Source organism: Chrysoperla carnea, chromosome 2 (assembly GCF_905475395.1).
Source record: "Chrysoperla carnea chromosome 2, inChrCarn1.1, whole genome shotgun sequence".
Taxonomy (NCBI): domain Eukaryota; kingdom Metazoa; phylum Arthropoda; class Insecta; order Neuroptera; family Chrysopidae; genus Chrysoperla; species Chrysoperla carnea.
In genome coordinates, this window is record NC_058338.1 from 14299732 (window position 1) to 14313883 (window position 14152).

Here is a 14152-nt window from a genome sequence, read left to right on the forward strand (position 1 = left end):
TCCGAGTAGTGCATCAAAATAGTTCAATGAATTTTAAACTAGGTACTTTAGTTTATTTCGTGTCCGAAATTATTAATTTAAAATGTAAATATCAATAATTCTAAAGATACGTTAACACTTATATCAAAATGATGTTCAAAGAAGAAGAAGTTCTGCCAAAAGAGTCTTAGTATAATAGGTATGAACGTTTAAAATTCCTAAATAAGGAGATGTGCAAAGATTGAATAATATTAGGGATTTCAATAAAGCTTTATAAATACATTTTTTGATTCACAAAGTTTCCAAAAACCAGAAAAAATTCCTAGGTCATCGGGCTTTTTATTATTATTTTATCGTTCAAAGAAAAAATGATGAATCATGTAGGTTATCCTTTTCAATTGGATATTTCAATATCAAAAAATCTAGAGAGTGTGATAAAAAATTATCTAAAACATTTAGACAATCTTGTAGTTTATACCATAAATATTTAAGGTTGCCGATGATATACAAACAAAATTTTAATTTAATTATGTGTTCATCGAAGATCCATCATTTGATGCACAGAGACGACTATAGTTAGAGTATTGATGATTGAAGAGAAATATCTCTTTTATCAAATTTATAAGAAGCACTTTAGACAATTTATGATACATTTTTGTTTTATTAAGAATAACTTTCTAATTTAAAGTGTTCGTCCAATTTTTCCCAGTTATGAATTAGAGGGAAATTTAATTCAACCGGAAAAGTTGATTGGATTCAATACTCGTATAAGATATGTGCCTTTTAAATTAAAATTTTATTGTATTTCTATTGAGGCCGCCGAGGGAAATGTATTGTATTGTGGAAAAAGGTTTTAATTGTGAGGCGTGATTCAATCCGATCCACGGGTTAGATGTCTAGCAATGATGTCAAAAGTGTAAAATTATTTTAATATTAATGATAATGTCTGGTTGTGTAAGTCAATTACTAATTATGATTACAGGTGGATAAAATAATTAAAAGATGTGAAAGGATTTACTAAAATTGGCAATATTGGAAATTTACTTGGTCTAAATCAACCATTAACTTGAATTATAATAACAAAATTATTAACATAATTCAACTTCAATACAAAAATACCTATAAATAATCGTAGAAATTAATACATCGCGAGATTGGATGATTGTTGAAAACAAGTTATTGCTGTCATCAATTGTATAGTAAAAACTAGATACGCACTTTTGGCTATTCAAAAGACATGTAAAGTAATTACTTTTAAAAAGACAAAAATGATTCAAAAGGTTTTTTTTTCTAACAAAACAAAATTATTATTATTTATTTTAAAATTATTTTGTGTTTTTTTTAGATAAATGTGATTTTGTTACTAATTTTGTGTAGTGCTTCAATTTTTCATTGTTACCGATATTCGGAAAATGTTGGAATCGTTGAAAATAATATTTTAAGCGAATCAAATATTGTTTATACATCGTTAGGTAGAATTTTAGGATCAACAAATTTTAAAACGCGTTTAGGGAAAATTATTTATGCATTCCGTGGTATACGATTCGCAGAGCCACCAATTGGAAATCGAAGATTTCAGGTACGTTTTTATTTTGATTATCAAATTTGTTAAGAAATAGTACGCTCCCTGGATAAACACAATATATTCGTAGAACTATTATATCTGTTCAGGAGTATCAGGAACGGCTTGTGATGTGGTGAATAATGTTTTTTATAAACTTAAATATCGTATGCGATATTTCAAAACGTTAAATTTATCGATAAAATTATGAAATACAAGTGATTGATTTAGAACGTTAAATTCTCTGATGATGAAGTAATGACATCATAGAATTGGGTTATATTCGTAAAACCACTTTTGAAAAGCTTCATTGGGCAAAAGCACTTTTGACTGGTATGTCAGTAGTGGTGGTTTTGACGGATTTTGCCAGTTTAAAGTAGTGTTGACCTATGAATTTTGATTGCAACATACATTTTTATTATAGCCACCAGAACCAAGGAGATCGTGGGGTGATGATATTTTAAATGCTACTGAAGAAGGGCCAGCTTGCCCACAAACTGTCCGAATTACTTCTGAATTTCCATATCGCATATCTGAAGATTGTTTACGTTTGAATATTTATACAACCAAGGTAAATCAAGTTAAAAAAATTCAAAACTCAGTCTAAATGAATGCACATTGGGTGAAATTAATAAAATATATCTTTACTCAGATGCCTGGCGGTCTAGATAACTCTTTACGTCCGGTAATGGTATTTTTTCATTCTGGTGAATTTTATGGAATGTCTGGTATTTCTTATTTTCTTGGACCGGAATATTTATTAGATGCAGATAATATACTGGTTACTGTTAATTATCGCCTTGGTGCCTTAGGTAAGCACAAAAAAAAACTATTGTTTGAAATTTTTGAAATGTTGAAGTTTAGGTTTTATAAGCACTGGTGATGAACATGCACCTGGAAATTTAGGACTTAAAGATCAGGTATTTGCATTAAGGTGGATTCAAAATCATATTCAAGATTTTGGAGGCGATCCAAATCAAGTAACAATTATGGGAAGCAGTGTGGCTTTACATTTGGTATCACCAATGTCGAAAGGTAAAATGTACATTAATTTTGTACGTAAAAAAAATTGAAACCCATTATACTTTAGGTCTATTTCATCGAGGAATCGTCATGAGTGGATTACCAAAAGCAACATTAGAAACACCCAAACATCAGTATCATTTAGCTGAAAAACAAGCTGAACTTCTTGATTGTCCCAGTAGCAATAGCTTAGAAATTCTTGAGTGTTTAAAGACAAAAGATGCTGAAGATATATCCACGACATTATCTAGTTTTCAAGAGCTTGGCTTAGATCCAATATTAATTTGGAAGCCAGTTGTAGAGCCAGCTCACTCTGGTGAAAAGTTTTTAACCGACGATCCCAATAAATTGTTTAAAGAAGGAAAATTTACTAAAGTTCCCATATTGTGTGGAATAACCGATAATGAATTTGCTTACTTAGCTTATGGTAAGTAATAAGATAAAACAGATTTGCAAAAAAATGTTTTTTTTTCAAGCAAAGTACATAAAATTGCAAAACTTGTTTAAAAAATTCAATAAAACTTTATTTTTTTGTAGAGGTTGTAAATAATAAAACTGTTTTAAATGAATGGAATAATAATTTTGCGTATGCCGCGCCAATTGGAATAGGCTATGAAAGAAACACTAGCAGATCCAAAAATATTAGTGATTCTTTACGAAGTTTTTATTTTTCTGATTCTGAAATTAATGAATCTACCGTAGAGCAATTGGGTAAGGTAAGGTAAATTTTATATTTGTTTTACTGAATCCCATTTTTAGGATCAACACATTATATGAAAATCGATATTATCTAAAATAACCTTAGAATCTTTTGAGATTTGAAATCCCTAGTATTATTCCATCCCTTCATATCTCTTTCCAATTAGTCCAATGGTTATATGTACCTTTCTACAAAATCTCATTTAATAATCTCATTAATAATACTTTTTTTAATTTAATGAAGATGTATGCGGATGGTATGGCCGGATTCGTAATGAACCGTTTTGCAAACTTAATATCCCAATGGAATCCTTTTCCAATTTATTTCTATAAGTTTGCATATAAAGGGCTAAACAGTTACTTCTATTTACCGAAATTAAATCGACCAATAGGTAAGATAATAACAATCCCGACTATTTTCTTCAAAAATTAATTTATAATACAAATTTTTAGGTCCAGTTCATTACGATGATTTAATTTACATATTTTTTATACGGCATCAAAAATTTCCATTATTTGGTCCAAATGATCCAGCAATTAGGACTGTGGAACGAATGACAAAACTTTATACAAATTTTGCAAAATTTGGGTAAATATTTGATCACTAAGCGATATTATCTGTTTTTATGTTTCTAATAAATTTTCTAGAAATCCAACACCAGAAAAAGATCCAATAACTGATCGAGTTATTTGGGAGCCATTCACAAGTGATAATAAAAAATATATGAATATTCAATGTACATTAAAAATGAAACAAGATATGTTCGCTGAGCGTTATGCAATTTGGAATCGACTATTTCCTATATAAAAAATAAAGAACTCCTGTAAAATCATTTTTTTCATTCGAAGAATTTTGTAACTTCAAATGTATAAAAATAAATGCGAACGAAGTTATGTTTTTGTCTATAATTTATGTTTTACAATTAATTTGTTCAAAAACGATAAAACTCAGTATATAAGGTTATTTTGGACCCAAAAAGTACAAAAATCGGGTGCATTTGAAGACTGCACGAATAGTTTTTAAGATACGGACTAAAATCGATCCAAATATTGCGATATCTCAAAAAACTCTGTATCCAATCATTAAATTAACCTGATTTTTATACTTTTTGGGTCAAAATTACCCCATCCACCGAGTTTCATCAAATTCCAAAACAAAATTTTTTTTTGCGTTTTTCTGGATTTTTTCCAAGGGGTACCCCTTAAAAAAATTGGATAAAATCGAAAAATTTTGTTTACGTCCAATTTCGATAAAACTCGTATATAAGGTAATTTTGACCCTAAAAATATAAAAATCGGGTGCATTTATCGACTGGTCGAATAGTTTTTGAGATAAGGACTAAAATTGATCAAAATATTGCGATATCTCAGAAACTATGCTTCCAATCATTAAATTAACCTGATTTTTATACTTTTTGGGTCAATATTACCCCATCCACCGAGTTTCATCAAATTCCAAAACAAAATTTTTTTTGCGTTTTTCTGGATTTTTTCCAAGGGGTACCCCTTAAAAAAATTGGATAAAATCGAAAAATTTTGTTTGCGTCCAATTTCGATAAAACTCGTATATAAGGTAATTTTGACCCTTAAAATACAAAAATCGGGTGCATTTATCGACTGGTCGAATAGTTTTTGACATACGGACTAAAATCGAACCGAACAATGCGATATCTCAGAAATTCTCCGTTGTAACAGTTAAGTAGATGGTTTCTATGTTATCTACGAATGAATGAAAATTATATCGATAAAACAGGTAGTATATTTAAAGGAAAATGTAGAGTAGACATTTTCAAGAGATGGCATCAGTATGTAAAAATCAACGTTCTAAAACTCAACGAAAATTGAAATTCTTTTATCAAGGAAAAAGTAATTATAGAAAATCTATAAAGAACATTTCTGGTGGGAAACACTTCAAATTGAGGCAAATCTATTTCAATATGACTTGCCTCAATTTCAAGTAGAAAATTTGAATAGAACTAAAAATGGATTTTTATTTAGGTTTTTGATTTCATCAGCAAAAACTGTTCATACAAACATCACTTTTTTATCGTTTTTCTTTATAATATTTTTTCTCAAATTTCCTCATCTCTTTTTGTAGAATTTTCTTATACAAGTGTTTATTCTAGGTAAAAATATGATATGAATAAATGTTCTAACTTAGATCAGATTTATTCGAAATGTACAATTGCTCTAACAATATGATACACCTAATATAACTGAATACATAGTATATACCTAATTAATAATGTAAATGAGATATTTAATTACAAAATTAGTTGTGAAATAATGAATTTTAGTATCTGGTTAATTAGTAAGTTAGTTATTACATGTAATTAATACTATAATCAGAATATGTAATTAGAAAATAATTGGTAAAATTGTTTTAAAGTTGTGTAGGCAAAGTTCTTACATATGTTATAAACAAGTTACATGTTTAAGAAAAAGTAAGTTTTCATAAGGCATCGTCTACGAACAATTTATTCTCGGTTTCTTGATTTTTAACCGACTTCTAAAAAGGAAAATGAATTCTCAATTCGACTGAGTTTTTTTTTATGTTTGTAACGTCAGAACTTTCGAGTGGGTGAACCGATTTTGATGAATTTTTTGTATTTGAAACCTGGTGCTTCTCGTATGGTACTATGCATCTCAATATTAATAATTTTAATTCAAATTAAAATTTTTTATTCGAATTAAAATTATCGCTATTGATAATTCCGATTTCAAATTAAAATTATCAATCTATATCTGTCTGTCTGTCCGTGTGTCATCACGATTACTCAAAAACGAAAAGAGATATCAATATGAAATTTTTATAATTTGCTGGGGACGTTAAAAGCAAGAAGTTCAAATAAAAAAAAATTTTCCTTCTAAAAAAATAAACAACTTTTGTTTGAAACATTTTTTTGTAAACATCACTGTTTACCCATGAGAGCACAAATTGTATAGTATATATTATATGGGTGTATCAATTATATGTGTGTGACATGTATCTATGTGTAAGGTGGCAGAGTAATCACCACTATCTTTACATGGTATTTCAACAATTAACTCAGTCAATTGTTTGTTTTCACTTTTTTTTAAAAATTATCTTGTTATTTGAATATCGTCGAAAAGGCACGATTTTGATAGCAGTCTCTAAAATTTCTTGTCAAATACTACGCCTGACACTAAACCTATAAACATCGAGCCGTGAGTGTTTTGATTTTTCTGAATAGATATTATTTCAGTGTGATACTAACATGTATAATTGAAATGAATATGCTATCATTTGCATATAAAATTATATGCAATTATCTTATCTTAATTTACATAAATTTATTCAAGTTTTGAAATACTTGCAATAATGAAATTATATACTTGTTCAATTTTATAATATAAATTAATGATGAAATTGTCTCGAATGTAGAATGGTCGATTACTAAATTTGGCTGCGTTATTTTATGCCATGATAAATATTGTACACAAATATATATGATTCATAAGGAAAATAGGTAGAAGCCGATATGATATTAATTTTACTACAATTGTATTTTGTATATATAAAATAAATCTTATTTTATGATTTATTGAGAATGAATACTTAGTTTAGTTTCAGAATGATCTCTATATGTTTAAATTGTGAAAGTAAGGATGTTTGTTTGTTTGTTTGCTACGCTTTCACGCTAAAAACTAGCGAATGGTTTATAATGAAACTGTATTGCAATATAGCTCACGCATCAGAATAACACATGAGCTATAAATTAGAAAGATATAGATTTAAAAAAAAAAATTAAGAAACCATAATTTAAAGATTTCTGTAAAAATTTAAAACAGTAAATGTCAAACGATTCATGGCCACCTTTTCTGATATACACAATGAATTATGACTATTTTAAAATTTAAAAAATTGAAAACTGTGCATATCAAAAGAGTTGGAGACAATAATGCGGTTGTTTTTACTTTTAAGCCCAGTGAAGCGGGCGGGTATCAAGCTAGTTATCTTATATTGTAAATTCGATTTACAATATTACAAGTGAAAAATAGGTCACAATAGTGCAATTCTATAAAACTATACGGTTTGAAAAATTATCTTTATAAGACCTGAAGTATTATTAATATGGTAAAATGATTGAGTTAATATTACCGCAAGTTCTGAATGTAGACGAAACGAAAGTTGTTAACTGATTTGCATTTCTAAGATCTTTAGAAATCCGTAAATCCGTGTTTCCAAAGCAAAACTTTCGACGGTAATACATTTAACTAACTTTGCGAAAGTATGCTGGCCAGTTTTATTACAGTAGGCTTAAATAATACTTTGCAGCTAATTATTTGGCGATCTAAACGATCAAAAATTCTGCAACTTCGATATCTCACAGCTAACATTATTCTGATAATGTGAAAAAATAGGACATATATTATAGACCTGAAGTATATACAGCATTCATTCTGAAAATACCTTAATGGGATACTTACCATGTATTGACTTATAAAATGAAAGAAACGCCCACCACTTTTGGATGTGTTCTGACGGTATCCTATACTTATCATTACAATTTCTTCTGCATTTGTTTCAGCACAAACTTAGCTTGTTATTATCAACGATACACTGGCAATGGAATCGAAACTACACTGGTAATGAATTCGAAGCTTCAGTTTACATTGGATTCTCAAACTATAAAATTCGCTGTAATCCAGAAAATCTGTTGAAGATAGTTAGTTTAACTGAAGCTATGAACTAATTCCACTTATTGAGGCTTAAGGTATTGCGGTACGATTGTATTTTTATTTAAAAAAATAATATTTTTGAATAATATTTAGAAATCTTTAAATTGTATTTGTTTTATAGCAGAAAAATCTTATTAAATTCACAACAAATGGTTTTCACCCTTAAATCCAATAAATACTAGTCTCATAAATTTGACGTAATATTTAAATTTGAAATATCTTTATATATATTTCTAGGTATCAAGTTTATTTATTTCGTAATTTTCTACGTTTAGAGAGGTATATTTATTACAACTGATTTGAATATGAAAAGATTTTCACATAGCTTTTATACAGTGATGGGAAAAAGTTCGGAAACCCACAAACTACATTCAAGTTGTTCAAGTTCTTTATGGAAGGCAATATAATTAAAGAAGAGATTTTGTGATGAAAAAAAGACAAGCTCACACACCACAGAGGGAGGGGATTGGTAGGAAATAAATTGGCAGTATATAGTCGGTGTGGTACTGAGTTCGTTTGAATGCGATCCCTGTAGATCACACGACTGACTTCCCAGAGGGTGAAAAACATTAAAAAAAGGTCTTGTTAGCCTTCATAGATTATTCTTCGAACATATACTGCAGCTTATGGAACGATCATTACCTCCATAGATAAATCATGTGTTTTATCCACTTTTCAAATTCTGTTTATTCAGTTTTTTCCAGTTTTTTATTACCATTAAAAAACGGCTCAACTAATTCTGCTGGAAACTCTTTCAGTTCTTAAATACGCGATAACGCGTCGAATAAGCCCAGTCATTTACAAAAAAAATTTACACATCATTATTTTGAGCGGACCATATTAAAATCGGTAACTTTTAAATCATCGTCCGGTCATCACCCTAACTCCTCTAAGCTGAGTAAACGGCTTTCTTGAACTAAAATTTCAGAACTTTTTCTTGAACAGTTTTAAAGTAATTTGAGAGTTGCCGAACTTTTTCTCATCAATGTATATACGTACATATATTACCTGATAAAATAAATAAATATCGTATTTGGCAAGTTATATTTACAATTGTACACGATGAGTTACTTTAGTCATTTGCTATGTTATATTTTCTGGTTTCTCTTTTCACAATGGTAGTTGCATGTGATTTCTTCCAAAAATCAATTTTTAAAAGAAATAAGAAAAAAACAATGGGCTGAGTTAATTGTTGAAATACCCTGTATAGAAAGTGTTGAATGTCAGTGCTTACATTATTTTTAATAAATTATGTGTTAAATAAAATCTGAAAATAAAAAAACAAGTCCAATATTTTACAAATCGATTTTAACAGCCGGGGCTCATAAAAATCTAGACAGACTCAAATGTTCCCAATAATGAGATCCGACTGTTGAATTCGCCATATATTTACATACAAGATACGCGCGAAAAATATAACCACTCCTTGGCAGTCGGGTAAAAATTAGTCAAAAAGCCGCTACTTTGGTTTTCGAAGTTTTTCAAAACTGTTTTATAGATTTTTTTGTCGTTTTTCGTTTTCGAGAACCTTTCAAAAGACTACTTGTTGAAGCTACCTGCAAATCGATTCTCTACCTTTTATAGTTTTTGAGAAAATTAATACCAAAGATTTGTACCAAATTGCGCCCTCACGGGTTAGCAATGATGTTTACGAAAGATTTATTCAAAGGTTATTTATTTTTTTTAAATAAACTTTTTTATATTTAGAGTTTTGTTTTGGGTCTTACGATCCAATTGACCTATATGTTTATTTTAAATAAATTAGGAAAGTTCATTATTTTTCAGTTTATTTTGGACATCAATTCAATTTTTACGTCCTGAGCACGCTATAAAAATTTCAGCTTGATATCTTTTTTAGTTTTTGACTTATCGTGCTGATAGCCAGGCAAACATATAGATAGACTGACAACCGGAAATGGACTAATTAGATTTTTTGAACACACCATAATTTTGTTCGATTCATCAATATTTTTAATCGTTACAAACTTGGAACTAAAATTAGTATACCTTGATATGTATTTCAAGCATATATAAGATAAAAATTGATTTTGGGAATTACCAAAAAGGATTCCCATATAATATTTAAAAAAAAAATTAAACATCCTTCTATAAATAGTATTGCTTACAATATTTGCATTAATGAAAAGCTAAACACAACTGGTTGGAAAATTATTCACTTTTTGAACCGATATGCCTACACAACACACAAGAATGAAAAATGCAATATAGCCATCGAAGCTTCACGTTGCGCAGAAGTGTGCCACAGACACTGTGTGTTATATACATTACATCCTCCCAAAAACCGATTGGACATGGTTTGCGTCTGTACTTACACATATTATCTATGAGAAGCGACGCGACGCGGCACGATTCACATTATTATATTCCGACGCGATACTCTCTATGTGAATAAATTTTTCGAAAATATTACACAAGCATAGTCGGTTACCTTAAAATGATGAACTAAATGCAATTTTAGTTATACACAACAATCGGTGAAGACTAGATCAGTGAAGATTGTTGTATTGTTTCACGGTCATTTTATTCGCCGCCTCGATCAAATAATTCTTTTATCTCTGTCTTATGTATTATAGTTAAGTATATTTTGTATTATTTTAGTACCTGTAAGTGTAAGTAATAAATATATCGCGCGTAATACTGGATGCGTGGTTTTTTATTTATTTAATTTTTTAAAACAAAAACTATATTCAAACAACTTTCACATTTTATCTTTTTTTTTTCTTTGTTTAAATAATAATTAAGTAATAATTAACTGATCTTAATTAGTCATTTAATTTAATTAATAAACTAGTTTGTTTAATTTAATTTAAAAAGAAGTAATAATTTTTAAATCAAGTCGTTTATACAACACATATGTTTTTTAAATTTGTTTGAACTGTTTATTGAGTTGAAATTTTTTCCAAAAGGTGAGTAGCAAAATATTTTTTAAAAATTACTGTTTTTTTTTTAATATTTCTCTATTAAGGAGGTATGTGAGCTTTTTGCAAAATTCAGAAAAAAAATTTGGAAGTTATAGCAGTTTCATTAAAAAAGGTCCGCCACAGTAGTGCCGGTATTTTAAATTTTGCTAAGGACTTGGTAAATTTTCATTCTATGATTATTTTACAAATTTTCTATTTTTTTTTTGGAAATGAAATCCTTCTGCAAAAACTGAAATCTGTTAATTTTCATTTATTTGAAGTAAAAATTTGATGCGGCGATTTCAAATACAATATGAAAATTGCTTGGTCAGATCTAGTTTTTCAATAATATTAAAATTCAAGAACATCGCTTTTTCGCTGTGTTCGAGTTTCTGAAGCAATGCCATAAAGTTTGTTTCCACAAAATGCTTAACAGTATCTGTTCTTCCCCTTCTCATTTTGAATTAAGTCAATATTGCTCTTTTTGTGCCAGAAAATCGAATAGTTCAGAAATTTATAAAATAAAATATGCAAACGCGATACATTTCATACAACAAAATTTCGATTAAAGCGAATTTTTTTGTAAATGCAAATTTTACAATCAAAAATTTTAAATAGGCTTTGAAGAGTACGAAATTTTTTACTTTCAGAAGCCGTTAAGGCTTTTGTGGTAAAACATTATCTAACATTATGACAGTTTTGGAGAAATCTATGAAAACATACCTATTATTTATCTACCGTTTTGGCATAAGATCAATGTTAAAAATGCTTACTTTTAAAGTCATTTATGTATTTAAATAATCGTACAAACCCCTTCCAAAATTTTCAGAATTGATGAAAATTTAAGCCAACTTCATATAAGAAAAACCAAGCTTTTTTACCAAAATTGCCCTGGCACTAGTACATCCTTAAGTCCTTCAAAAATTATTAGAATTTCTCTCATCACGAGAGTAAAGATGTTAGCAACAAAATATTATTATTTTTCGGGCCTGTTTCGTAAGTTTAATATAAATCGTATTCAGTAAATAAAATAAACTTGTGAAAGAAATATGGTCAAATCAAATTAATTTAATTATTAATGGGTTAACTACATTTTTTGTTGCCTTGGTAGAGGCTATTATATCTTTGGGTATTAACCAATTCCGTCCGTGGTATGCTTAGGGTAGCGGGTTCGATTCCCGCCGTCGCAACAAAATTAATTTAAGTAATGGGCTGGTGTAGAGCATGGCAAAGGCATGAAGGAGATGCACTCAGCCTCTGAAATTGAGGAGCTGATAAATGAAATTATCAGCGGAAAGGTGGTAAAACACATATATGCTATCACAATCGGCCTAAGCCTAATTGTGTCCTTCGTGGACAGCCAATATAACCTAACCTAACCTATGTATCAATAATTATAAGATTTTTTTCAAATTTTTGATAATTTTTCTTGTCTATTCGAATTGCTAGAAAATTATCACGGAAGTATATCTACGTTCGGATTCACTTGAAAAAAAAAAAATTTTATGATATTAAAAAAAAAAATTTTATGATTTAGTTGATTAACGGAGCGAACGTGTGCTTGGTTATTTTTCCACAGTATGGGGTAAATTTTATAGTATCTGTCTTTGTTTTTGTTTTTCTTTTTATTGGAAGAATTTTATATATGAGATATTTTTATGACTGCTATTTTATATTTGTAATTTCCAATATGTATTGTTCAAGTATGGAGATGATTTTTAGCTTACCATTTACTTAAAAAATGATAAAATAAGAAAGCATCTGTAATCTAATCAGAAAAAAAAAGCCATTCCCTTGCAAACTTTGGAGTTACATTCAAACGTCGTCGTGTGTTTTTTTCCCTGGCTCTTATACTCTTCGACATAATCGTTGTCAAAAAAATTCTACATACAACGTCTGGGAAAATAACAACAAAAAATAAATAACAAATTTCGATTTAATTATAGCGTGGTATCAAATTAAAGGGCGTAAATAGCACTTTTCAAAAATGTATATATATATTGATTATTGATATACGTAATCACGAAATTATGACCTCAAAATAGTTTAAAATGTATGTATTTTCGTCTGTTCCCTCCGAGCTTCTAAACTACTTATCATAATTTGACAATGAGGTATCGTTAGAAGCGTCTTGATCGTCCGCTGGTTATAGGCTATGTACCGTCACATTAAATTGAATACGGCGTCCTCTAGAGAGCATAATGTTATGACAGCACTTTTCTAATATATATATTCTTATGAAATTAAAACTAAAACCCCGACAATTATAGAATCGCGCTCTTAAAAGTATGAAAACAAGAAAATATTAGTATCTGAAACTGTTCTGATAAGTACAATTGTCATTACAGTCGAGGGATCTCTGAGATTAAACAGTCCTCCACAGGACCGAAAAGAGGTCCCCCGACTGTAATGAAGATTTGACTTATCATAACAATTTCAGATAAAAATATTTTCTTGTTTTTATACTTTTAAGAGAGCGATTCTGTAATTATCGGGGTTTTAGTTTTCGAACTATATTATATATACCCTATAATTTATCAAAGTATAAATTATAAGCTCTTGTGATATAATTTGCATCGATTTTATTTTATATTAGAATGGTTGATTAGGTTTTATATGTAATTTAATTTTTGTAATTTATTAATAAAAACACATTTTAATATTGAAATTGATCTAATTTAAATTTTTTTCGTAGAAGGGTACTTTAAATATTTATTACTTTACGAAAACAGTTATTAAAACGATGCGGATTTCTTTAAAATGTTGATATTTCATTTTTAATATTTGATAGTTCAAGAATATCAAATGAATGTTTCAGTCACTTATTTTTTTTTTTATTTATGGAGAGGGAGATATTTTCAACGCTTCTACCTCGAAGAAGACTGAATAGTTTTTCAGGGTCTAAAATGAAAGAAAATTTGTGACGTTTTATCTTACTTGGTCATTCACGGATCTTATTGCAATATTTTATAGGGGTCACTAGGTCTGGATTTACATATTGAGCCAAATGAGCCATGTCCTTAAGCGGCAAATTGATCCAAAGGTCCAAATATATTTGCGCACATGTGAATTTGATCTTTGACATGACGGAAATTGTTGAAGATGTTGAAAAACTTTTATACTTTTGAATTTCACAAACATATTTTCAACCAAACGTATAATTTTTTAATCCTGATTCCTGATAATAGAGATTTGCTTAGAATTTTTCTCTTCAGCTCAAATTGTATACGTATTTTATTGTATCAGACCAAGGGTGGCATTAGGG

General features: G+C 29.0%; 1 protein-coding gene across 1 annotated transcript; it reads left to right on the forward strand.

Annotated features, from left to right (window-relative positions):
• Positions 1-1202: 1202 nt before the first annotated feature.
• Positions 1203-4070, forward strand: LOC123291557 (esterase E4-like). Its single transcript, XM_044871879.1, has 10 exons — positions 1203-1259; positions 1325-1558; positions 1965-2111; positions 2193-2352; positions 2405-2575; positions 2631-2990; positions 3101-3279; positions 3507-3654; positions 3716-3851; positions 3911-4070. Exons 1-10 carry the CDS (start codon positions 1248-1250, stop codon positions 4068-4070), a joined length of 1707 nt encoding a protein of 568 aa, XP_044727814.1. The 5' UTR covers positions 1203-1247.
• Positions 4071-14152: the final 10082 nt, after the last annotated feature.